Source organism: Cyrtonyx montezumae, unplaced genomic scaffold (assembly GCF_038088225.1).
Source record: "Cyrtonyx montezumae isolate F1298 unplaced genomic scaffold, pur_monq_1.0 scaffold_3, whole genome shotgun sequence".
Classification (NCBI taxonomy): Eukaryota; Metazoa; Chordata; class Aves; order Galliformes; family Odontophoridae; genus Cyrtonyx; species Cyrtonyx montezumae.
Window position 1 is genome coordinate 61,148,823 of NW_027072034.1, and position 27,993 is coordinate 61,176,815.

Consider the following 27,993-nt stretch of genomic DNA (forward strand, 5'->3'; position numbering starts at 1 on the left):
GCGCCGCGTTCGGCCCGTGCCTGTGCCGCCGCCATGGGGGGCAAAAACAAGCAACGGACCAAGGGCAACGTGCGGGTGAGCGCTGCGGCCTTCCCGCCTTGCCCCACTCTGCAGGGCTGGTGAACGGCCTGGCCCAGCCCGAGTGGGCGGCGGGGCCCTGTCTTGTGCTTCGTGGCCTCCGCCGCCAGTAGGCTGTTGGGGCCGCCTTTCTCCGTCTTTTGCCTTCGAAGGGGCCGCAGCTCGGGGTTGCGACATTGAGGTCGGCCGTGTTTATGCAGGCGGGCAGCGTAGCTGGGGCTGCGAGGCGGTTTTTCGCTGGACTGGGTGAAAGTTGTCCGAGGTTTCGGTGGGTGGTGTTTAGGATAACTCTGACCCAGCCTGCTGTCTTCTGAGAGGGCATGTCCCTGCTGCTGTGGTTTTACGCACAGGAAAAGTGTCTTACTGTTTTGACAAGGTGATTGGGTAATGCGTCTGTGTGTCTGATGTTCCCGAAGGGAGTTAGGAAAGTAGGCTGAACCTCAGCAAGTTGTTATTACCCGAGAACCAAGCTAACGATTGTTAGAAATAAAAAAAAGGTATTTGATGTGTATTCGTTTAGGAAAAGTTCTGCAGAGGGATCAGCAGTGTGTGGTGACTGGATGAGGGGAAGTGGTCACAAATTGAAGTATAGGAAGTTTGGCACAAATGTGTGTGGGAACTTCTTCACAGTGCAGTGACGGAGCAGTGGCACAGCTGCACAGAGAGGTGGTGGAGTCTCCTTCTCTGGAGACGTTCCAGACCCGCCTGGATGCCTACCTGTGCAACCTGGGCTAGGGAGCTGCTTTGGCAGTGGGGTTAATGATCTCTAGAGGTCCTTTCCAACCCCTACAATTCTGTGATCTGGTTAGACTGAATCAGGTTCCAGACCCGCCTGGATGCCTACCTGTGCAACCTGGGCTAGGGAGCTGCTTTGGCAGTGGGGTTAATGATCTCTAGAGGTCCTTTCCAACCCCTACAATTCTGTGATCTGGTTAGACTGAATCAGTGGTCTGAAGGAGCTCTTTTGAGGTCTGACCAGGCCAAGTACTGGGTCCCGCGTTTTGGTCACAGCAACCCCGTGCAACACAGCTGGCAAGCTATGCGAAGGAAAAGATTGTAGAAGTGTAGGTCATCAGCCAGTTGAATGGGAGGCAGCAGGGCATCCTGGTAGCCAGTGATATCCTGGCTTGTATTAGAAATAGTGCGGCCAGTGGGATCAGGGAGGTGGTCATCCCCTATACTTGGCACTGGTGACGCTGCCTGTGGAGTACCGTGTTCAGTGTTGCACCCTTCAGTGCAGGAAAGGTGTCGATCCAAAGAAGGACAGCAAAACTGGTAAAGGATCACGAGCACGGGGAGTGGCTGAGGAAACAACAGTTCAGTCTGGAGACCTCTTTGCTTCCTATAACCACGTGAAAGGTTGTAGCAGAGTGGGGGTCAGCCTCTTCTCCTGGGTAACAGTGATAGGATGAGAGGTAATGACCTTAATTTGTTCTGGGGAGATTCAGGTAGGATATTAGGGACAATTTCTTGTCAGAAAGAGTGGTAAAGCAGTGGCACAGTGTGCCTAGGTAGGTGGTGGTATTAACGTCCCTGGAAGTGTTCAAGAATTGTGTGGATGTGAAGGATGTGGTTAGTGGGGTTGGGCTGATGGTTGGACAGGTTGATCTTAGAGTCTTTTCTGATCTTAATTATTCTGTTGTTGTATTCTGTGATACGGTATTACAGATAACTTTAAAGCATCCCTCAGTTTCAGGACAGTCTCTTCAGAGGAGCATACTTGAAATAAAAATGAGGCCATTAGCATGAGCAAGATATTGACTTAACTGGGGCAAGCAAGATTAAATGCTCATTCCAAACCACTCACTGCAGTCTGATGGGGTAGAGTTACATTGTCTTATACATGTATCATTTTGCTCCATTTTTTTTCAAATTGTTCCTGACTCTTCCTGGTAGCATTCTTAGCTGCCTGACTATATTTTCCACCTAACACTATGAATATGTCATGGGAGCTATGTTGGTTTATTTACAATAACGTGAGAACTTGGAAAAAGCAGCAATGACGAAAGAGAAATAGTTTCTTAATAAACTGTTAACTTATGGAAGGGCTTTTCTATTTTTTTTTTGTAATTTTTTTTTGTATGTGTAAAAAATAATATAATTATTGTTCACTGATTAAGGTCATGATAAGGAAATGCAATGTTGAGTCTAAGGAGAAAAATAATTTTCTAGGTCAAATTTCTGTGTTTAAACCATGGATTTCCCTTTTAGTAAGGCTTTGTTTTAAATAGAAGATTATATAATATAAATAGTATCATTGTTTTGAATGCCTGATGCATGCAAAATTAAATAAGTGATTGATTTCTGTAACTGATTTCTCTGTTCTTTGTTAGCCTTCTAGCAGCGGGCGGGCTGCAGAGCTCCTCGCCAAAGAACGTGGGACAGTGCCTGGGTTTATTGGCTTTGGAACATCGCAGAGTGATCTAGGTTATGTTCCTGCAGTTCAAGGTGCAGAGGAAATAGACAGCCTCGTGGATGCTGATTTTCGAATGGTCTTGCGAAAACTCTCTAAAAGGGATATCATAACAAAATTAAAAGTAGGTGTATACTTTCTCCCCAGTAAAATTTTATGTTGGAAGATCTCTCCTGATTTTCTTAAGGTTGGGAGAGAAATCTATCAAGATGTTCAGTCATACATTCTTACCAATATATTTACTTGAGCTGCAGTATAGATGGTACTTTGGAGGTCTTCTAAGACTGCCTGCCAGGCAGTGCTGATAGAGCATTCATAACATTGACTTTATGGTTGCTTAATTTCAAGAAATAAATTAATTTTTGAAAGAGAGTTGACAGTTCTTAAATTTGACAGTTTTGTTTGACAGTTAAGTTTGACAGTTCTTAAATCATGCTGTTGATATCTATCTTTTAGGCTATGCAAGAGTTTGGTACCATGTGCAAAGAAAGAGAAGCAGAAGTTGTTAAAGGTGTTCTTCCTTATTGGCCAAGAATTTATTGTAAAATCTCACTAGTAAGTATAAAACTATGCAAATGAGAAAATTCCCTGGATATTTCCTGTGAAAACATTTAAGGCAGTCTTATCGATACATATATTTTTGTCGGAATTACTGTCTTATTCTAGGTAAAAGAAAACGAAGGGAAGTAGCATTCTTTGTTAGTAAAATGTTTCTGTACTGGTAGTATCTTCAACTGTTGATGCCTGGGCTCTGTCTGCACCTTGCCATTCTTTAATCATGCTACCTCCTTCTGGAATGGCTACTGTTAAAAATGTGATATTAACTGAAATGAATCATTAGGATCCACTAGAATTGTTCTTGATGTTTCCTTTAGGAGCCAAGAGCACAGGAAGTCATGATGTAAATTGGTGCACAGATAAATAAACAAACGTATACAAAGAAAATGGCAGATAAGTGCACAATTTGTGTAGGACTATGGTTGTTTAAATTCAAAAAGTGTCTTCAAGGCTTTCTATTTTTCTTCTGTCTTTCTGTTAAATGTTTATTTAAAAAATAGATGATGACTGTGGTTATGGAAATCTAGGAAAGGTTACAGTTGTAGATGTGTAACGTATCAAGAATATGTTGGTGTTAAGTTAGGACTCTTCTTTATTTAAGAGAGTTTGAATATTTTCAAATCTACATAGCTTGATTCATTGCAAAAATGGCCAATCTGAGAAAGAGCTGCTTCTGTTTATGTGTGTGCAGATAATTTTCTTTTGCTTTGAAATACTTGGCAACAAAAATATACTTCTTTTTGCTTCAACAGGATCATGATCGCCGTGTTAGAGAAGCAACTCAGCAGTCTTTTGAGCAACTGATCCTTAAAGTGAAGAAACACTTGGCACCTTACTTAAAAAGTATCATGGGATACTGGTTAATTGCACAATGTGACACTTACTCCCCTGCTGCTTCTGCTGCAAAAGAAGCTTTTGAAAAAGCCTTTCCTTCAAGCAAACAACCTGAAGCCTTAGCATTCTGTAAAGATGAAATTCTTAACGTGAGTTGATGTTTCTTTAAGGCTTTGTGTGTTTATCTCAACTTTTTTTACAAGTTTAAAACTCATCCTGTCACCTATTCATGGTTAAATTTCAGTAAGATAAATTTGTTTTTCACCTGAAACTATGAATGTGAAGAAAAGACTGATACAAAGATACCTTTTTTTTTTCTTTCTGTCATGTTACGATGACTGGAACCACACAGCCATAGAAATTAATGAACTGAATGTTTCTGCATGCATTTCTTTGTATTAATGCTTAGTCATTAAATAATGTTGCTGACAGGTAGAACAATGATGCAGATTAGCTGCAATAGTAGATGATTAAAGAATGCTGAGTGCTGTTTCAGAAAGCCTCAACAATGGAGTTGTTACCAAGGTTAATACTATTCTGCTATTCATATGTGAAACTGAATTTTAAAAGAAAGTTTGTATTGCCAGCCCATCACATGCCTACTTAACCATTTTGCTTTGCCTCAGTTTATTGTCTTTGTTTGCCAGAAATATGTCAGCATAGGACTGCAGCTTAAGAAGTCTTACCAAGTCTGGATTTGAGAACAGCTACTGTGTTTAACAGGGGTCATTAAAACTGTGTTCTTGCTCACTAGCGTGCCTGTAATACATTTGAAGAGGCTCAGCTCAGGGTTTCTCAGGTTTTACTGTAGAGCTGTTTCTGAGTAATATATAGGCTATACTATTCACATAAGTATTACATTCTTGTGTGTGTGTATGTATGTTATATATATATATATATTATTTTTTCTCTGTAGGTTCTTCAAGATCACCTTCTGAAAGAAACGCCTGATACACTCAGTGATCCTCAGTATGCTAACCTACTTTAATGAGTTTAAATCTTGGTCTTTTGGGTTGGGTTTTGCCCTCCTTGTTGAGGTAGTATTTCTAGCTCTGTTTAAAGAGAAGGAATGGTTGTGTGAGTCTAGATCCCAGCATCTTTCCTTGGGATTTCAGATTTGTGAAAGCATTTATACTTATCAGTTTCCTAATTCACATTTCTTTTAGAAGTTTTTTTCCTAATTCACACTTCTTTTAGAAGTAGTATTTAAGAATAACTCTGGAAGATAGGATGACTGGAAACTCTAGTACTTTATAGAGTAATTTGGTAGCACTGGAGCATATGGAAAGCCTGTTGATTGAGAGCTTGCTTTAATTTTTTCTTTTGTTTTTTTTGTTTTTTTCTGAGAACTGTACCAGAGGAAGAAAGAGAAGCCAAATTTTTCCGGATTTTGACCTGTTCCTTGTTAGCTTTAAAAAAGTTGCTTAGCATGCTGCCAAAGAAGGAGATGCAGTCATCAAAGGACAAATTAATGTCACTTCTGTCTCAAACCAAATTTTGGAAATATGGTAAACACAGCATGCCACAGGTAATTTTATGTTGATTACATTGTTGAGTTTTCATTCAAGATAATGCGTTTGATCTAAGCAGGTGCTAATTTCTTGTGTCTTTCAAGAATGAACTCCGTATTTTGCTGGATTATGTTTGAAACAGTTCTCAGATTTCTAGAGTGTAAATGGATAATCCTGTTCTAAAATTTCCCAAATAGGAAATGTATTAAGAAGTGAAATGTAATGTTAGTAAAATGCATGTTATCAATAGTTTAAAATATTAAATGTTATTTTATTTTACTAATACTTAAGCCTTTGCTGATGTGCTAAAATATGGAGCCTGCCTGTTGTCTTCAGAAACAATGATAAAGCTATGTATAGCAATAGTGTATTGTCATTTATTTAATGATTTTGTTCTTCTGTGGTCTGTCAGGTTCGTTCAGCTTTCTTTGAGCTGGCTTCTGCTTTTTGCCAGTACTTGCCTGAGCTGGTGAAAGCTGAAGCACCAAGAGTTTGTCCTGCTGTTCTTCTCAGCATTGATGACAGTGATGCAGTGGTGTGTCCTGCTCTTTGGGAAGCTGTCCTTTGTGCTATTGCCACCATTGAGGTAACATAATAAACCTAAGGGGCAGATGCTTCACTGGAATGTCACATTTAATTTTTCACCAGGTGCCAGAGTTACTTGTGTAGAATAAAGAACAAGTTATCTGGGTATTCTTCTTAATTAATAACATGAAATTATCAATGCTTCACACTCCTTCCTCCTCCTTTGAATATCAGCATAACTTTCAAATCTGTTGTATCCAACATTGGTATTTTTATAAGTTTATTAAATTAACCTGAATCTGTTGGATTAAAAACTGAACTTTTTTTCTTGGTTAGAGAAGGTCACAGAAATGACCTTCAGTGTTGTTTTTTTTTTTAATTTGTTTGTTTTCTCTTATAATTTAATGCTTAATCCTGAACTTTTAGTAACAGGACAAGCAGTGCTCCCCAAAAACATACATTGTATATGTTAAACAGCTTTGATGTAGATATCTTGAACGATGATAGATCAGAGGGTAAAGATCTTTAATGCGTGAGAAGAAATTGCTGAGGTATTTTGTAATTATCAGATCTTTTCAGGAAGTTTTGAAGTTAGTGATGCTTTCTATAGTTAATATTTTTTAATCAATGCTTATTCTTAATGATAAAAGCAGAGAATTAAATATAGAAGCAGTTAAGCTAATGACTTTTATGAAAGATTCTTAAGTACTGGATCATTAAAGAGAAGTCTTTAACTGCAGTTTTATCAGAATAACCTATAAAAATTCATGAACTCAAATAAGAATTTTTAAAAATAGGGGCAAATCAACTTAATTTTTACAATAATTTGCTTTAGCTACAACATAGCCAGATAAATTGAGTGTCCATCTAAGGAGTTCCTCTAAAGCAATGTATTCTCTTTTAATTTAAGTATATTTTTTTCTCTAGGACTGTTGGAGTCATGTAAATGCCAGAAAAGGAGTTCTACCAAAACTGTGGACAGTACTTCGAGAAGGTGGACGAGGACTAGCTACTGTTATATACCCAAATATCTTGCCATTCATTAGCAAGGTACCTCCTGACATCACAGCACCAAGGCTGGAATATTTCCGAACTTTTTTCAGCTCCATAATTCAAGGGTATGAACCACAAATTGTAATAATTTATTGTCAGTTTTGTGCTTAGAAATAGAACAGGACTAATCTTTAAGCATTTAAACATAGGTAACTATATCTCTTTGTTTGAGGGTATTTAAATATGCGTGTATCGTCAAGGGAAAGAAAAATACCTTTCTTCACTATGGTGTCTGAACATTTTCAAAGTACTTTTGCATATCCAATGCTAATGTCAATCCTTTGCAGCTATTCCTGTCCAGTTGAACCTCCTATGTGATTTTTATTACATATTTGTTGCCAAAAGCATTCTTTCCTTGTCAGAGTTTTATGTTTATTCCATGGTAAGCTTTAAAAGGAAAAATGGGAAAGAAATTTCAAGTTGAGTTACTTTGGAGAGATTAGGTTCCTCTTGCCGGCACAAAGGTCTCTATTATAGAGATGATTGCGGGTTAGCACTGTGGCTGGGAAATCTACTAGGTGCAGGAAGTTTGTTTCTCTTCATATTGATTTTGGTGGATTTGAACTGCTACAATTTTCCTTTAAAATGTCAAAAACAGCTGTCTGTCAAATGTAATTTATGTATTATGTATGCATTGTATACACAAACTTACATCTGTCTTTTTCGGAAAGACTAAAATTTAAGCCAAACTTCTTTAAAACCAAAATCACTTACTGATAGATGGTAAGGTGATCATTAGCAGAGTTCTTTGAGAAAGTAGTATAGTAATTTCGTGTGGTCTTTAAATGGTGAGTTAAACATTACTGTTGCTCTGAATCAAACTGATTGTGGTGAAACCTTCTTTCGATGGCTTTTTGTGTATTTTTTCTTCTCTTTGCTGTAACGATTAGTTCCTTTCTTTTTGTATTTATAACACAAGCTATAGGCTTAGTAAAATCATATAATCACCAATGTTGTGAAAGACCTCCTAGGCTGTCCATTCTGACCATTCACCAACCAGCAGTATTTCCCCACTAACTCATTTCCCGTAGTAAAACAGCTAAGCATTTCTTGAACACCTAAATGTGTTTACTGTGTACAGAAAACTGCAGCTAGGTTTAGACAAATAGCTGAAACTGTGAACTATATACTTTATTGGATAAGTTTTCTCAGTTTCCATACTTGTTTCAATATTAAAGTAAAAGACAAGATGAAAGTTATTTTAATATAATTTGCATGTCCTGTTGAATTCATTTCTATCTAACAACTAAATGAGTTTTGTCTGGATAAAAGCAATGTAATCAAGTTTGCATTGAAGTATTTCATGGAATTTCTCTGAAGCTTAGTCAACTGACTGTTCCTACTCCCACCTCCCAATGTTACCTTTCAACAGGTTGTCGAATGAGCGAGCACTAGCCAGTCCTTCAGAAAGTTCAGCAATTATAACTGCATTTATGGAATGTCTGCGCTTTGTCGTACTACAGAAAACAGATGAAGATGAACAGAGACAAATGCATCAAATGCTAATATACGAGCAGGTATTTGTTAGAACTACCTAGTGTTTTCTTTAACTTTGAATTATTATGAAAAAACCATCAACTTCTGTAGGGACTTATTTCTAAAGACTTATTTATTGAAAGCCTCACTAGATCTTATGGGGAAAAAAATAACATTACCAAAATTTTTCAATATTTTCCTTGCTATAAATTCAGTATTAACAGTTCTAAGATTTTTTGGTATTGCCTCCAGAATGTTTTTCAAAATTATAGAATTTCCTGCTATTATAAATGACAAAAAGCTTTTCTAGTTGGGTCAATTTAGGTTTTTTTTTTTTTTTTTAATAGCTAATTCCTCTAACTGATGCTGTACTTCAGGAGCCCAGGTTACAACATGGACCATTATTTTATCAAATAGCAGAAACACTAAGCTCCTGGGAAGCTAAAGCTGAAGTCTCTAGTGATGATAATACAAATGAAGTTTACCAGAAACTGTTGTCAAACTTTTGGGACCGTCTGTTAAAAATGTGTATACTACACGTTGATAAGTTGGAGGCTGATGAGAAGACGTTGTTTGCCATATCTGATATGCTGGAAGTTCTTCAAAATCCGAAGACTGCGACAAAACCGAGCATCAGAAAGTCTCTAAAAGTAAAATTCTTGGATGAAGATGAATCTGAAAGGAACACGGAGAGTGCAAAGACGACGGAAGTGAGGAATAATACTGACTCTGAAATACAAGCTGACCTTCAGCATAGTTCAATTCTAAGGAAAGAACCATTAGAAAATTTGGTCTGCAACCTTTCTGAGCTGAGTATTGTGTATGTCAATGAACAGAAGTCAGAGCAGCATTTGAAATTTCTTTCTGCCCTCCTCAACTCTTTTTCTTCAAACAGAGTTTTTCAAGTTCTTTTAGAACAGGGAACCAACACAAGCTGTCCTCCGGCTGAATCCCAAGAGGACATAAAAGTTAATAATGAAAATCCATCTGTACAGTTTCTGTATATGAATTTAATAACTTGGCTGAAAGAAGACTGGAGAAAAGACATGCATTTTCTGGTTGATATCTTGTACAGTGTGCTTAATTGTTGCAACAGTAATGATGAGAGAAAAATCATTCTTGATGATTTAACAAAGGTATGTCTCGTATTTTCTTTGTAGATTTTATTGAAGTTAGTACTTTTTTTTTATGGCATGAGATTGTTTAATTTATTGTGGGGATGTGGAATGAGTTATGTTCTATGTGAACTTGTTAACAAGTTCAACCTAACAAAAGTAGATTTAGATTTAGGTTTAGAAAAGGTTGACATTACAGTGTTGGAGTCATTCTTTTTTATTTTTGTATGTGTTTATATTAAAAACATCTGTTTATAGGTATATTTACATATATAAATAAAAGTAACATCAGAAGTTAGCTATTCCTACTTCTTCATACAATGTGCTTTTATGCTAGTCATGGGAGGCCTTTCTGTTCAGTACAGTCCTATATTGGTGCTTTAGGGATAACTGGGAGAAAAAAATAACTGATAAATATCTTTGTGACTGAAACTTAGCAACTTGTGCTTATTACTTGCAGAAAATGCAATTTTACAACGGTTAAAAATGCACTTCTGATACAGCAAATACTTTCTATTAAATTTCCTTGATTTTTGTTTTTTCTTCTAGATGGACCTGAAATGGATTGTTTTTCTCCAGATAATTCAGAAGGTACCTCTTCAGACTTCTTTGTTGCTTTGCTTAGGTTTTTAATATTTTTCTGGTTTTATCTTCAAGATTTAGATGTGTTAGACCCTTTTTTTTCTTTTCAAAGCATTCATAAAGTAATGTAGCAGCACTTTCAAAGTGGTTCTTTTAATCTCACTTACATCTAGAGCTAGTCCTATAAATGAAGTGATAATTTAAAAAGTAGAAAAAAATAACAAAAACAAAACAACAGCAACAACAAAAAAACTCACAAAAAAGCTCACACACATGCACACAAAACCTCCATGCATGTGTATCCCTTCTATTTTTGATCATCTTGCCCTTTAAGTCGGAGGGATTCCTAATTGATTTCCAGTCCCACCTTCAAAGCTAGAGAAAATGGAGTTGGGTATTAGAGTGATAATTTTAGGATAATCATTGGTATTTGTGTGATCTCTCTCTGTTGATTATCACTGAGTTCATGTTTACTTTGAAAATAGATATGTAAGCTCCTGTATTGTTTTTGAAGACCATAAAATAGTGATGGATTAGGGATCTAGACAGCATGCTGTCAAATGATTATCATCTGTACATTGTTTGCACAAGAAAAAATATAGTGTCCCATTATTTCTGTACAAGGATATTGAAAAACTGGTATGTATGTGATTGCCTGGGATGAAATATTAGAGCATATTGCAAATGTTTGGACAAGAACTTGTAGTATTTGACTGATAATCTGCTGGGCTGACGACAGTGCATTTCCTCACAGATACTGTATATTTTAGGAGCGTTTATCACATTATTATTTACAGTGCTTTTCTGATTGTCACCTGTCATCTGGTTTTAGAGAAATCCAGCCAAAACTTTTAGTTATCTGAAAGTTGGCTTTTTTTTATGCTGACTTAGGCATTCTATGATCTCTGTAGTTGAAGAGGAATAAAAACAGACAGCTTTTAGAAGGTGTCTTGCTTTACCCTAAAGTAGAAATCTGGTTTAGCAGTAAATTGTTGTTTTGTTTTGTCTTTAGCCAATAAGGAATTTAGGGGAATGATCACAGACATATTCTTTTTAGAGATTTACTGTTGGTGATGCAGTAGGATTCCTGCTCTGCTTGTGTAGGTTTGTTTTCTTAGGACTTCATAAAATAAGTGTAAGTTAATAACTTCAAAAGATTATTAGAATTATTTTTTTTGTCACTCAGGCATGCTCTAGCGCAACAAAACTTTCATTAATCTCTGACTGGCTGAAAGGAGATATGCTTGGAGAAAGACTTGTAATGCTGGCAGATGATCTGTGTCACCTGGGTTTAAAACAAATAGCAACCTCAACAGAATCATCCTCTTCAGAAAGGTGGACCGTCCTGAGCTTGGTGTTGTCACAACACGTTAAAAATGGTAAACAATTCATCTTTGGAGTTTGTGAATTGTAAATACAGCACTTAGACTTGTTTTTTTGTTAGCAGAATTCTGGAAGTTTAAGTATAGAGGAGCACCAGGGGAACTCCTTCCTCTCTCGAGGCAGAAACTTCAAAAAACTTGATTCCTTATAGTTCAGTGGTGTTCTAGGACTGATTTCTCAGTGACTTGGTGGTTTATAAACTTGCAGAACTTGAAGGTATTGCTAAGCTTAAGACATTGATTTAGTGTTGGGTGCTGTTTTACTGCAGGTTGGATGAAGTCTTAGAGACTATAAGGATTCTTCTTGACTTCCTGATTTAGGTCGAAGTAGAATATATATATATGGACTTTCAAAAAGATTTTTGATGTGTTCTCTCTTCATGATAGTTTACCTTGAGAAGTACAGAAATAAAAGGAAAGGCTTTTCATGGGTCAATAATCTATTAAATGATTGTAATTTTTTAAGATTGTAAAATTGAGTAAAGATAATAGGAATACAGGTTTTTAGGAACTACTGTGAAGAAAAACTGAGGATCAGTGAATATCACTGTTATCACTATGATGTCAGTGTCTTGATTATGATCTGTAGTTTTGGCCACTTCAGTATTCTTGTTTACTAAAAAAAAAAAATAAATAAAAATGCTGTAATAAAGTCAGAAAATATCCAAAGAATTTGTTAGACAAAATAGTGGTTTCTGCTTAGAATCAGACTAATGAGAACTCTTCTGCTTACAAAGAAAGTTTACAAATGGGATTGTTCATAATAAAGAATCATTAAATCCATAATTCATGTGGAAAATGTGGATAAGGAAAGGGTATTCTCATTGTTTCTTAAAAGAGAAGAACTCAAGGTTTCTATGTTTAAAGCTTGAGGAATGACATAGGTATGCTGCTTCATACAGTTGATAATGAGTGGAACTCAATGCAGCAGTGTGCTGTAGGGTTTGAGTATAAATGGGAGTAGTCTACGTAGGTTCAATCAGAAGGGGGCTGATATTCATAGGAGATGGATCTGATGCTTAATTATATCTAATGTCCAGATGGATTCTCTGCTCGCAGCGGATTACCAGAAATTAGAAAGACAGAAGGGGTTAAAGGTATCACCCTGCATTTACTCTGTTCTGTGTCTTTGATCTAAGCCGGTTTAGGTAGAGAAAGAATATATGTATGTGTGGATCCTTGGCTACATGATTCAAGATGGCTGCTGAATGAGAGTTGAGCTATACATAAGGCTGAAACTACTTTGCCCTCGATTTTTGCATTCTGTATTAGTAAATAAAAAGAAAGTATGTACATACTGATATGATGCATTTGAGAGATTGTCACCTTATCAAAACTCATTGTCCTTTTCCTACTCCTAATAGAATCTTTGATTGGTGAAACTTATGTTGAAAAGATTATTGACAAACTTCAAGCAGCTTTGTCTAAAGCTAAGGACCTTTCAGAAGCTGGAAATACCGAACCATCAGTGTCTTTCATCTGTGATGTAGCCTCAAGCTTTTTCAGTTCAGTTAAAGGCTGTTTACTGATGCCATCCTCAGAAGACTTGCTGCTTACCATCTTCCAGCTCTGCGCTCAGAGACAGGATGCTACGCATTTAACAGGTGATCTGAAAAACAAATTGTATTTTTGACCGTGTCTGATTTTGTACTGCTATTTTCTTCTTTTATTTTACCTTACCTCTTAGGTCTTGTTGTGAGATGGATTATTAGCTAGAGGAGTGAGAAAACCCCTCTAACTCTTGTACACAAGTAATATTTTATCTGAGATTAAATTTCAAGTTGTTCTGCAGCTAGAAATTTACATATTTGCCCATGACAGTAGTCATATGTAATAATGTAGAAAAGAGAATTCTCTACTTGCTCTAGCACCATTAGACATGTCATCATTACAATAAGATGCAACTTTTTGTTTTTTACAATAGATTTACTGGTAGGCAAGTTGAAGCACACTTGGATATCTGGTGTAAATTCACTTGTCCGTCAACTTCGGAGCGTGCAGAATCAGAGCACCTTTTTGCATAAATCTGCACTGTGGATCAAGAATCAAATTCAGTTGTCCTTTTTGGATGTCAAAAGGTAATTGTGATGTGCGTGTCTATGTCATGATATGCTGTTCCCCAAAACAAATTAAGATTAAAGCTATACAATTCCATATTTACTTGATGTAATGCATTATTTAGAGGTTTTTTTAAGCCTGTCAGAGGTGGGAACTATGGCTTAGAAGCATAATTAAAGCCTATCATGTAAGTAGCATTGTATATTGTATAAAACAACAGGACTTTACTAGATAGTGCCAAACTTGTTTGCAGCACTCTTTGTTTTTCTCAGCCTTCAGATTTTGATCTCTGCAGTTAGTGATTTATTGTCTGCGCTTCTGGAAGCTGACATAGAGTCTGGATGTCTTGTGGGAGCTTATGTTGAGCATGTTATGCCCAACAGAACTGAATGGGAGAAGCTGCGTGAAGCTCTTCCTGCTGAGGTATGAAAACCATAATTGACTTTCACACTGTAGTTAGTCTTAACCTGTTTCCAATTGCATGACACTGCAGGTGTGATTATAGATGTCCCATGATTCTTTTTGGTCCCTCTTCCTGCTGTAGGACAAAATCTGTAAGCTTATGGCTGTGTCAGTACTACTGGAGGCAAGCAAAATCTGTGAAATAATACTTATCAGCATGAAACATTGGCAACTTTACAACTTGGAAATTTTGTCTGACATGAAGATATTCTATAAGTTAACTATTCTATAAGATTATTTTTTGTGAAACACTAATATCTGCAGGGTAAAATGATGTGCTGTTTATAAATGAAATGTTGGCATAACTAGATTGGGAGAGAGAAATAATTTTCTGTCCAACTACTAATCTTCAGTAACCCTATTTTTTTTTAAGATGTGTAGTGTTCTAAAGGTACATATTTCTGAGGCAACAATGCAGTCTCAAGTAACTGTTGTGGATTTATTTCTTATATACTTGAATGGGTGAACCTCAGTATTATGCTCTTGGTGTAAATTTCTGTCCTTCCATGGTTATTTGTTAATCACTGTGAATTTTTAATATTCAATATGTCGTGTATCATTACAATGTTAATTACTTGTTCTTATATTTTTTATGCACATTTTACAGTGGATGCACAAACCTCTGTTGGAAGGGAGGCTGAGTATGAATTGTGAGCATTTGGGATCGTGTGTTAAGCTATGTGGCACAACTAAACTTCCAGGACATCTGTGTACTTCAGCCTTATTAAGTAAAATGGTGCTGCTTGTACTAGAAAGTGATATGGTGAAAGGAAATGAGGAAGCTGAAAGAAAGAAAATGGACAGTATAAGTAAGTTACAGTGGTAAAACTTAAAGGAGTTTAATTTTGTAGTAGTTCTAATTGTCAACTCCGGTTGATTTAGAATTGAATATGAGTTTAGCATATAAGTACCAGAAATATATATATTTGCTTTAGGTCTCCTTTAAAAGTATGAGTATGTTCTTATACTTCTAGGGCCTTTTGCTTTATATACATGCTATCTCAATAGGATTTTGATTTTGAGATTCACCGTAAATTCAGACATCTTTAAAGTTGTTCCTTGCCAAAGCATGGAATGAGTGGACAGCAGTAGCTGTATCTGTGTCATCAAATAAAAGCCTTTAGTGTTTAGTTGTAATTTTTCTGAATTCTGATGGATGAAATTTCATTTCCTTTGATTTATAAAAATGTAATATCAGGGATAGCATTGTCAAACTAACAGTTCTACCTTTTGATTTCCTACTGTGAAGAAAAGTGTAATTGTTCAATGTAGGTCTTTGTGAGACGATTTAGGAAAAACCAACCACATGCTAGCTATCTATTAGCATCAGATTTGCTTGTAGCTTTTGTTTCCTGGACTTAGGTCTTGATTGCCTTGTCTGCAAGAAATGTATGTTAAAAAATGAAATGCTATGGAGGGGATTTAAAGTTCTTGTTGTGTTTGACTTCCTTTAAAACTTCCTGTACATCTAGGGTATTTTATTGTTTTTCTCCTTTTGTGTTATATCATATAACACAACTTGTGTTCTGAAGTATGAGATTGTATATAAACGTTGTTGTCTTAATGCATTAAAAATATTTTATAACAACCCAACAACAATAACAAAAAACGAACTTCATATTTATGCATTGAATATACTCAGCAGTTAATTTTGTTTTAGTTGCAGAACTGTTGTATTCATTACAATGGATTGAAGAATTGGAGAATCCTCCTTATCTACTTCTGGAATATCTTCATATGTTAGAAGAAATGCATATCACGTATGAGAAGTTCAGTGCACTTAGTAATACTGCTAACCTTCAGCAAACAATATTTGATAGGTATGTCAGAAAAAGTAAAACCTCAAACACAGTACAGCCCTTAGCTCTGTCTTTATACTTTGCAGTGTGCAGAATAACAGCTGTTAAGCAATTCTCTTAAGTGCTACAATATTTCCTTTTGTATATTGATTTGTATTTCATCCAAACACTTGTATTGTGAACTGCTTGTGTGTAGATATTAACCAGGGTCTCTTTTTCTTCTTTTAAAGATCAGAGGAACACGGAAGACTCTGGTCCTTAACCATGGCCAAAGTGATTCATGGAGAAAACGCTGTATCCTGTGAGATGAAAAAGCTTTTTAAAACGAGTGAAGGGTATCTAAATACTGTTGCTTATAATCTCTTAAGCAAAATTTGCATTGCAGATATCAATGATGTTAAATGATACTGATTCTGATGATTGATACTTGAAGACTGAAAATTTGTTGATATATGTAATATGTAAAAATAAAACACTGTGTATTGTGTGGGATTAGTTACACTGCAGGATATTAAGTGGCCTCTTGATCAATATGAACCAGTTATCAAAACTTTGAGCAGTAAGCAAAATGAGATTGTTTATTTTTGATGCTCTGCTTGTTTGAATAGGTTTCTTCCATTAACAGAAGGCAGATTGCATACACTTCAGTGCCTGTCATCCTTTTTAATTGAGGAGGAAAAGAAAGAACTTGTTTTCCACTGCGTGGCCAAACTTATGACATGTACGCAGACAGAGCTCTCCAGTACTGATGGTTAGTAGTGTTTTCTACCTCAGCACACTTCATTATAACTTATGAACATTATTTAGTACTAATGTTTGCTTTCATATGGACTAACTATAATCATATCAATTTTACTAGAAATGAGTGTGTTTGCAGTTTGTATATCTCTTCTAGGCTGTTTGGCATTGTGGTTTTCTGTCTTTTTAAGGAAGTGTGGCTATACGTGCCTAGTCCAAAATTAGAACTTAAAAGATTGACAGTATCAGTCAGAAGTATTTTGATACAACCTTCTTATTTAGTCTGTCTGATTTGGACACATTTGCAAACACAGGAGTTTCCATTTCATCATTTAGGCTTTACGTAGCATGCAAAATACTTATATTGTATACTGGTAGTGTTGTGACTGGTTTTGAATGCTGCAGTGAGAACTCCTTTGAAATTCAAATATAGAATCATAGAATGGCCTGGGTTGAAAAAGAACCTCAAAGATCATCTAGTTTCAACCCCCCCCTGCCATGGGCAGAGTCACCAACCACTGGACCAGGCTGCCCAGAGCCACATCCACCCTTGCCTTCAATGCTTCCAGGGATGGGGCACCCACAACCCCCTCTGGGCAACCTGTTCCAGTGCATCACCACCCTTCTGTTATAGGTGTGAAAAGAACGATACACACCATTGCCAATAGTAAGGAATTTGAGCAAGCAATAAACGAGCGAAACAGCACTGGGCGGCTGGGAGTTTCTGCTCCACCAGAGGCGCGCAACAGGGGCCTCCCAGTCCCTTTTTATTGTCTCTTATCTCTGCATTCATGTTTTATCTTTCTCTTCCTGGGCTGTACCAGCTGTTATTTGGGGTTCGTTCTCTGCCTCCTGGTGATCAAGATGATGAAGGCTGTAGTCCTCTTCAGCTCCGATCATGCGCACTTAAGAGGAGATTTTCAGTTATTTTTCTTTTTCAGTTTCTCTTAGAAGGTCACTGCTATCCTGTTGTTCATTGTCCAGGTGTTAGAACTAAGCGCTGTGGCTCCAATTTGCACAGACTACAAAGTTTTTAGACAAAATATTTATATATCTATTTTGAGACTTCTACAAACTACGTAACTTTCACAAAAAAAACACTGAAAAATACTGATACATCTGTCTTGAGTTGGTTTGATTAACAAATACAGAACTTATTTTTATCACACTTCGAGTGGAAAAACTTCCTTCTAACATCTAACCTAGAAGTCTGCTGTCCTAGTTTAAAAATTCCCCCTTCTCCCATCACTTATCAACCCCTGGAAACAGTCATTCCCCCTCCTGTTTATACACTCCCTTCAAGTACTGGAAGGCCACAGTGAGGTCTCCCCAGAGCCTTCTCTTCTCCAAGCTAAACAAGCCCAGTTCACTCAGCCTTTCCTCACAGAAGATGTGCTCCAGCCCTCTGATCATTTTAGTGGCCCTCCTCTGGACCCATTCCATGAGCTCTGCATCTTTCTTGTGCTGGGGACCCAGGCCTGGACACAGATGGGGCCTCAAAAGAGCTGAATGTGTTTTTTTTTAGTATAGTTTTTATAAGGTTTTTTAATAGTTTTTGAGTAGTTCATTTAGTGAATGTCACTTAAGTTGAATCAGAACTGCTGTACATGTATATCTAACAGATTTTGAAAAATTACCTAATGAGATTATTGAGATGTGTTATAATTGCTTTGAATGTCCTGTAGAAAAAACACCAATTTTCACAAACTTGAAAGTCTTCAGAAATGCACAAAATCCTTCTACATGTTTGAATTACATGTGATCTTAAAACAAACAAACAAAAACAAACAAAAAACATTTGATCTTCTCTTGGTACTTTTTCCATGATTTCTTGCACATCATGTTATTGGTCTGCATGAAAAATTGAAAGTTGATTCGTATATTTTTGGTTTTTTAACAGAACTATGCTTGAATTGAAGGAAATCTCTCTGGTCACTTTAAACTGTTGACATCTCTCCCTTGGTAGCATCCTCTTGTTCTCAGACAAGCTCTGTCAAATGAATGTCTTTGAAGTATGGAAATTTTCAGTATTAGTTTCATGCAGCAACTGAAGACAATGTTTGTACTGTTAGAGTTTCCATAATGCTTGTTCCTCAGCCTTAGTATGTTGTGAATCTTTCAGGAGTTTTTTGGTCATTGGTTTGAGCATTTGGGTTAGCTATAGTATTTTTGATTTAGCAATGGCATCTGTGGATTAAGTGTTAAAAGAAAATAGCTTAACTGCTGTCTGATCTCTGTTATTAATATCCAATCAGTACGCATTCTAATGTTTGTCTTACCTTGATAATTGACACCTCCTGAAGGATAATGTTTTTATTCTGTTGTAGGAGCTTTTGGGTGTCTTTCCATTTTGAATTCCTGCTTGAATGACAGAAGTTTGGGTTGTGATCACCTCTTACCTGGAATACTAAAAATTATAATGTCTTGGAAAAATGATAATGAAGACAGCTTTCTTTTTAGCTGGTAGGTACAACTTTGAGATAATTTCACTGTTTTTCTCAGTTTCTAAAGAGTTTAAAAATACAGGGTGGTTGTAACTCAAACAAGATGAAAAAAGTGATAACTTAAAGCTGTCATCCAGCATTTTAACACTATATTTTTAAGTTGTTGTCGAACTGCATCTTGCAGTTTAATATAGCTGTGTTTAAGTATCTAATAAGTCATACTGAAGGGAATTACCTGAAGAGAAGCATGCATTAAAAAAAGTCAGTCTGATAGTAATGTACGCAAAGCTAGGAAACAAGGAGTGCTTTTAAGTTATTTTCAGAGCATCCAGAACTGACAAGTTTTGCAAATGTAGCTGATTATTCAGTTCAAAATTCTGATTGCTTAAAATAGGATAAAGACACTTAAGTCTGCTATCAAAGTTTTCTAAAGTTCTGGACTTGACATTATAACTTGCAAATCTAAAGTTTGAGTGAGGAGATAAAATATGCCAATATTTCTTTGAGTAGTGAGAAAAGTCTAGGCAATACCTTTTGTAAGTAATTTACAATACTGGGACTTTTGGGGTCTTGTATTTTAAGTTATTAATTAAAAAATTGTTTTTCTTGCACTGATTTTGTTAAAATTGCTACATTTTGCTGTTCATGTAGGCATATCACTTGGGTGAATATGTAAATTTTACAGTTTGCAGAATCTGTTAACATACAAATGAGTAAATACCTCTGATCATCTATTTTGTACCTGCTGACTTTTAAATTGGTAGTTAATGTAGTATTCTCACTTTGAAAGACAAAGTGTCTAAAGCGCATAGGGCAGAGAGCCTGATACAAGGTGAATCTATCCTAAATGGGAGAAGCAAAGGCAGGGAAATGAATGTTTTCAGTTACAACATGACAGTACATGAGCTTTAGTTGTATTTTTATTTCAGCAATCTGAAAGAAACAAGTGCTCAGTTGCTTGGTTTCAACATAGAGATGATCCGTTACCTTCCTATATTGCTGAAGTATTCTACAGCTCCTTTGGATGATAATGAATGGGATTTTATCATGTGCTCCATGCTGGCTTGGTTGGAGGTAATATGAAACGGACAATTATTAACCATCACACTGTAGTTCATAATGCAATCCTTTTAATGCTCTTGGAATGGCCTAGGCTAACTTAGGCTGGGGATGGTAGCTACATCTTTATAGATTTTTCTTTTTCCTGCAATTTGGAAATGTAGGCATGATATGGGTATGATTTTATGTTTGGAAAAGTGAAGTGATTTCATATTGCATTTTTGGTTCGCTTGGCTGTGCAAGTGCAGTAGACAAGTTACAGATGCTTACATTTCTTTTTTAATCCACTTGGTGGCAGTTTCTTGTCTATGATTGTAAAGAAGGTCATATAAGGGAAGCAGTCTAGGATTCTAAACATTGGTGAGACTTAAGTTCATTTCATCATGTCTTATTAAAACACAGATTACTTTTTCAAAGTCTTTGAATAGTTATAAGAGTCTTTGCAATTGAGTCCTCTGTGAAACCGTACTTTGAGCTATAGGGAAGGAATAAAACATCTACTTTAAGCCAAATATAATTATGAAATCTTCCTCCAATTTTTTTCTTCCTAGACAACATCAGAAAACCATTCACTTTATCATGTCCCACTTGTGCAGATATTTGCCTGTGTCAGTTGTGACCTGGCATCTGCCCTCAGTGCTTACTTTGAACCTGCAGCTCCTAAGACTACTGAGAACCTTCCTGTGAATTTGGTCAGTGAATGGAAAGATTTCTTTTCTGAAGGAATTCACAATTTGCTGTTACCTCTGTTGGTGAAAATCACGGGTGAGTGTATGGTAACTAGCTGTTGTTGAAACATAATCAGGCTATGCTGAAGTAGAACTGGATGGGCCATATTTTTTAGTTCATAGGAATATAATGTTAGCATAATATTATGTTTATAGTTCACAAAAGTGAAATTGTTCTTTTTCAGTACGTGCTAGTTAGTACAGTAATTGTACTGCGTTCCTTTTAAGGTAGATTCTTATAAATGTAGTCTGAGTTGTTCCTAGTTATGCTTGTTTATGACAGTATCCATCTGCTGTGTGTCACTGCTTACCTGTCTCCTTTTTATACAGGAGAAACAAAAACTGCAGCTGAAGGCTCTTTTCAGAACTCTGTATTAACATCTTTGGGTGAAGCTCTAACTTACATCTCAAGGGACCAATTGTTAAACCATAAGCTACCAGCAAAGTTTGTTGCGGGTCAGAAAACAAATCTTCCAGATAATCTACAGACTCTGTTAAATACATTATCTCCGTTGCTGCTTTTCCGGGCTAGATCTGTACAGATTTCAGTCTACCACATGTTATATAAGTAAGAGTCAACATATGTCTCACTGTTTTCACTTTCTTCCCCCTTATTTATTTATTCTTAGAATATGTTCTAGAAGAGGCACTTACCTTTTTAGCAAATTGATATGCCTTTATAGGAAAAAAAAAAAAAACCACTTAACTGGACAGCTTGTGTTCTGGATTAGAGCACAGGATATAAAGCCATGAATGCTAACTTTATTTGTATGTATTTAGTTTACTTTTATAATTAAGTTTTACTGCAGTATAGGAAAATGTGATTTTATTTTCTGAGCCACAGTTAAGTAGATATTGCTGTAACTGAAGTATTTATTATTAGCACATGTTTTAATACTCTTTAAATCCCGAAGTGCAAACTGAGACATTCCAAGTTTGATTTGGTAACCACAGTATTATTAAATAGTCTGACTTTTTAATTTTCACTAACTCAGATCAGAAAATGAAGAAAGTAAAGAAAAATGTGTCGTGTTCTTGTAAACTTTTATCTTTAATGAAAAAAGAGCAAATATAGAATTTAAAGGTTGGTATGTGCCTTTGACTGTTCAAAATGCAGATAGCGAGGCAGCTGACCAGACCATAAGAAGCTCCCATTATACTGAGGCATTAAGTTGTAAGAGCTTTGTTCTGAGATGGAGATGTTTCTTTAAGTATGACTTTGGGTTGTTGGGAGGTTTTGGAGAACTAAGCAAGGCTTGCATGCTCTTTGGCTGTTGTCAGTCAGGGACCAACTTTAGATGACGTGACTTAGAGTTTGTGATGTTATTAACAAGTAATTGCTTGATTTTTATTCATTGCCAATAATATTGACGTTGGTAATTAAAAAGCTATGCATTGGATACATTAAAAGTAATTAAAAATTAAATCTGCTTTCTTTTTCATTTTCCTATAGGTTAATGCCTGAATTGCCTAAATTTGATGACGAAGATCTCAAGTCCTACGGTGATGAAGAGGAAGAATTAGCACTGTATGTATTTTGCCTTGTTTTTTTTCTTTTTAATACTGTTTTACCTTTTATTATTTATTAAAAGAGTTGAGAATTGCAACACAATAGTGGTCTTTCAGAAGCTGTTAAAATTTAAAAATGACATGATTATGACAATAAGAAATTTCAATATTGAAAGTATACAATATAGTTGATTACATCTATATTTTTACTAAAACTGGAAACAGTATTACTAGTTGTTTTCTGGATGCAGATACTAAAGTAGTTGGACCATGTATGTTCTATTGTAAAATCTCAATAGATGTTTAAACCAAATTGCTGAATTGAGAATATTTCTTGCTGCACCAGTAGCTTCAACTTCCTGGATTGTTCCTTATATGTGAATTTATCCACAAAATAAATTAAAAATGAAGCTCTCCAAAACTGACCTGGGTATTTCATATAGATTGAATCTGAACAAGCCAACAATTTAAATGGGGAATATGATAGTTGATTTATTTATTTACCACAGTCCAATGATTAATATGTTTTAGAACAGCTGCAAAAGGTACTTTAATCTGTTGCCATAACTCACACCCAACTCATTAGTTGCTCCATTGTTGGTGTATCTTTACTAAAGAAAAAAATTAAGCATTTTATGATGGAGTTTAAATCAGCTCATAGACCAAATTCATCCTTTCAGATTATGATCAGCATTCAGTTTATAACTTTATTCTGAGAAGGAGATAAACTTTTTTTTTAAAGGAGAAAGCACTATTAAGGTCTAGCAGTGGTGCGTGAATCTGAAAATAAGCTTTCCTATAATGAAAGACTTCTGTGTTTTACATACGTGGCTTTATTTAAAGGATGCTGGGAAGGTTGTGAATATAAATTCAGTTTACTATGCCAGATAACATTTTTTTTGTAGATCACCTCCAGCAGCTCTCATGTCTGTCCTTGCCACTCAAGAGCTCTTACTAGAAAACATCCTAGAATGCATTCCAGTTGGGGAGTTTGCAGTTATTCAGCCCCTGAGTGATGAGTTCTGCCTTGTTCTAGGATATCTTCTCACTTGGAAGTTAATATTAACTTTCTTCAAAGCAGCTTCTTCTCAGGTACATGCTCAGTTTTTGTTTGTTTTCCCTTTCAAAATAATTTTTTTGTATGTTTACTAGATTTGGGTTTTGAGATTTTATTTGGCCTCTTTCTTTTAATTGTATGTTGTCCTACTTCCTCTAGACTTAGTGGGGTTCCATTCCAAAAGCATCAGTAGCAGTAGATGTTTTACGGATGGCAGTATTAGAGTAATGAAGATTTAAAATTAATGTTTCTTTTTGCTGGTTTCAAACAAGCTTGTGACATTTTATGATCAAGTCATTCAGAAGGTTACGAAGAACTACATCACTCTTGTAAACACTCATCTTGAATCTCAGGATAGCTTGTTCTCCATATAGGAACATGTTCGTATTATTTGCAGAGTAAACTTTTTATTCTCATCTTTTTTAATCTTTTTTTTTTCTTTCTTTTGTCTTTGTTGCTTGTGTCTTTGTTCAAACACCATCAGCTGCGAGTTCTGTATTCACAATATCTTAGAAGAACAAAAAGCTTGAACAAACTCCTTTATCACTTGTTCAGGCTTATGCCTGAAAACCCTGTCTTTTCTGGGGTGACTTCTGAAGTTCCAAATAAGGATACAAAAACCTTCTTTACTGAAGAGCTTCATTTAGATGTCAAAGGTTAGTAAAAATTATATTTGTGTATTTGAGAATTTTAATACCTTTCAGGCTTAAAAAAAAAGTTTACTTATAAAATAGATGTATTTGTGTTTATGTACACGTGTATATGTTTAATGTTTTTTCCCAGTAATTCCCCATTTGAAGCTCAAAGAAAGTTAATTACTTAACTGGAGAGAAAAAAAAAAAAAAAAGAAGAAGAAACAAAACCAGAATATATTATATTATATTAGTTACCTAGTAATTATGTATTTTTTTTCTATGTATGCGAAGATTTTTGAAATACAAAAATACCTAATCTACCCTGGAATTTCTCAATTTCTTAATGCTAAATTGATTTTTTTTCTCTATAAAAACAAAATTAAAAAAATGTTTCAATATACATTTTAAAATATTTAAGTTTTTGAAAGATTAAATTGTCTGTGTTGCTTTTACCACTGTGTTCAGAAGAGTCTTGATCATTTCTGATAATCTACCACTTTTTCTAGCTAAGAAACATGGAACAGAGAAATGGTTTTAAAAGTTGCTTCATTAAAAATGTTTTTTTAATGTACCTGTATAGCTGTTGATACATCTATTGATGTGCCTGTGAAGACACTGAGTTTTCATTTCTTAGTCTTGTGCTTGAACATCACTGTATGTTGTAAAGCATTTATCTGGATGACAGAAAGAAATAGGGTAGTCTGGGGAACTACTAACACAACATTCTGAGAGAAAGATTTCCTTCAGCACAGAATCATAGAATGGCTTGGGTTGGAAGGGACCTCAAAGATCATCAAATCCCAATCCCCCTGCCACAGGCAGGGTTGCCAGCTGCTAGATCAGGTACTAGATCATCTCTTTATGCACTTCTGTAGAGCACTGCAAATCTCCAATGCACTCCAAACATCACTCCAAAGTAAGCAGTTTGTAATTTCCAGTATTCTTGATTTTGAGTATTCTACCTAGTGTTCATCTAAAATTAGAAGATGCTTTCCTAGCTGTTAAGGTATTCCAAGAAACAAAAAAACAAGGCAGATGGAGAAAGGGGTATTCAAACAAACAGTTATACTAAGAAATACAGAAGTAAACAGAATTTCAGTTTCCACAGTTATACTGGTATCAGTTAGTTATTTTTCTCTTGGCTGTTTCTGCACGTGATGTAGAACCAATATTTTTGATTAATGTATTATAGTATTTTAATGTCCTTTCTTTTCTCTCACAGGGACAGGAGCCCTGTCATCCCAGATTCCACATTTGGCTTGTTCTGTGTATCATATAACACTGAAAGACTTGCCAGCCATGGTTAGGCTTTGGTGGAATAGCTGTGAGAAACGTGTCTTCAATGTTGTGGATAAATTTACAAGCAAGTATGTCAGCAGTGTGCTTTCTTCACAGGAAATATCTTCTGTTCAGACTAGCACGCAGCTATTTAATGGCATGACGGTTAGTAAGACTTCTTGTCCCTTTTTTTTTCCCCACTTTTTGTAGAACTTGAAAGAAATAGTGTTTCTTTACTATTACAGTATTTTACATGTTTGCATTTTAATATTCTACACGGCTGATGAGAACATACTTAGTTTGCTATCAATTCAGTAAGTTGCTATTTATGAGTATTCTGTTCAAGTTAGAAAAGAAGGGTTTATGAATGTTAGAAAAGGAGAAGAGGTTAAGTGGAAGATTTTGCTTCATTTCTTTTTGGTTCATAAAAAATCAGTCATTAGATTGAAAAATGGCTGTTAATTTCCTAGATTGCCAAGAGTGTTTTTTCTTTTTTCTTTTGAGAAAAATGTTTTTCTAGTCTAAGAAAACTATTTAATGTTTGTAGTACTTACAGGTCCTATATTTTAAGAAGGCTAGAGGAAGACTTCTGTCTTTCTGATGGTAGAGGTTTGTAATATTTGCATTTTTTTCATAGGTAAAAGCTCGGTCTGCTGCACGGGAAGTCATTGCCACCTATTCAGTTGATGATATATTTATTGAGCTAATAATACAGCTTCCATCCAATTACCCACTGGGGTCTATTACAGTTGAGAGTGGAAAGAGAGTTGGTGTGGCTGTTCAGCAGTGGCGCAACTGGATGCTGCAGTTGAGCACATATCTTACACATCAGGTGAGTTCCGAGAAAGCCTCTAGTTTTGAAAGCATATGAGAATACTCCTAGTAATATACTGTTTACTTATATAATACATCTCTTCAGATCTCAAACTTCTTTCTAGAATTGGTCACTCTTAACATCTGCTTTTCTCCAGATGTTAAAACAAAGAGGGACATAAAATTATCTGCATAGTTAGTCCTGATAACTCCATAGCCAAAATTCAGAATTATAAGGTCTCGTAAGGCATGGGCCAGTAGCCACAGTATGTGGCAATGCCATCTCAACTATAGTTTGAAAACAATATACATATTCCTGAGATTGGTGTTGCTGAAGTTGCAACATCTGTTTAGAACAAAGAGAAAATGGTGACTTACAGTTCTGGAATCAAAAATGCATTCTTTCCTTCGTGAGGATTGTTTGCATCTCTTAAAAATTAAACTACTATCTGTAGTTCATATCTTGGTTTTGTAAATTACTTAACTGCATATGTTGCCAATAACATGAAATTTTTGAGTCTTCAGGCTTGATTTTCTTTATGTACTTAAGAATATATTTACTGTAATACTTAAGGAATTCTATAATAGTGATAACTGTTTTTCTTCTGTTAGAATGGAAGTATTATGGAAGGCTTATCACTGTGGAAAAATAATGTGGATAAACGTTTTGAGGGCATCGAAGACTGCATGATCTGTTTTTCAGTCATTCATGGTTCCAACTATTCTCTGCCCAAAAAAGCTTGCAGAACATGCAAGAAAAAGTTTCATTCAGCTTGCTTGGTAAGTACTAAATCCTTTGAAACAGGCAAAGTATCTTTTAATAGTTTCAGGCAGGTAGTTCCACTGCAGTGCCATCAGTTCTCCATTGTGTTGCTGAAGTATCTGGGATTAAGTGAATTCAAAATAATTTGCATGAATTCTTTGCTAAGATGCAGTGAGGGCGGAATTCTACTCTGGAGTTTATTTTGTATCTAAAACATAATCATTACATCTGGCAAGGGTTTAGCACGAGCATCTTGATGTTAGCAGATTAAGGAAAGGAAGAGAAAAAGTTAAAAATAGTTTATGCAGCATACTATTCATCTGATCTGCTAAACTGGACTATTAACTACATCTAAGATGTCACAGGCATTATTGTATGGTTACTGACTGTCATGGAGCATATTGTCATCTGTATTGCCAAACAAGAGAGGAATTCCTGCTGCTATGAAAACACTACTTTTGACTAAAAATAGTTCGGACAGGAATCACTTTGTGTGTGCATTTGGTATTTGTTTTTAGAATAAAACTTCTGCACGTGCTGTGTGTGTGTATATACACACGTATGTATGTAAGGGGAAAGGGCTTTTTAACTGTTTCTTGTGTTAAGTAAAATAAATATTCTGACAGTTAACTTCATTCGCTAGTAATACTTATTACCAGTGACAAATCAGTGCTCATGATACTTAGCTTGCATTCATCTACTAAGCTGTCATATTTCTTTTTCAGTACAAATGGTTCACGTCAAGCAACAAATCCACCTGTCCACTTTGTCGAGAGACATTTTTCTGAAATAAAACCATCTGTCTTTCTGTGAGCTAAGTAATAAATGAAGAAGAGGCAATAAACTGTTGAGAAGCAAACTACTTGGATATAATATAAATTACCTAAAATTCTTGACTGTTGGGACATGACACATTTACCTCTGGACTGTTTTTTGTAAGAGTTTGAAGAGTCTTCTTTGATACAAAGAAATATATAAGAATAATTTATTTTAATTTGTATATTTTTAAGGTATTAAGATACATTAAAAATTCATTAGTGATGTAGAGTTATATCTGAAGAGTGGTGTTTAAACCACAGCATAGTTAAACCTTATTTTCAGTATCATGGTGGCATGCACTTTA

At 35.7% G+C, this 27,993-nt stretch overlaps 1 protein-coding gene across 1 annotated transcript; it reads left to right on the forward strand.

Moving 5' to 3' along the window:
* On the forward strand, positions 1-27,985 carry LTN1 (listerin E3 ubiquitin protein ligase 1). The gene is made up of 30 exons (XM_065741789.1): positions 1-75; positions 2,412-2,615; positions 2,948-3,046; positions 3,802-4,032; positions 4,800-4,852; positions 5,231-5,411; positions 5,807-5,980; positions 6,847-7,037; positions 8,345-8,489; positions 8,796-9,584; positions 10,113-10,154; positions 11,332-11,524; positions 12,892-13,131; positions 13,452-13,605; positions 13,858-14,008; positions 14,655-14,856; positions 15,708-15,867; positions 16,077-16,181; positions 16,455-16,597; positions 18,912-19,047; positions 19,958-20,102; positions 20,639-20,852; positions 21,146-21,383; positions 22,269-22,343; positions 23,230-23,416; positions 23,866-24,037; positions 25,239-25,459; positions 25,932-26,126; positions 26,720-26,887; positions 27,596-27,985. The coding sequence occupies exons 1-30, from the start codon at positions 34-36 to the stop codon at positions 27,656-27,658; spliced, it is 5,313 nt and encodes a 1,770-aa protein (XP_065597861.1). The 5' UTR covers positions 1-33; the 3' UTR covers positions 27,659-27,985.
* The last annotated feature ends 8 nt before the right edge of the window (positions 27,986-27,993 follow it).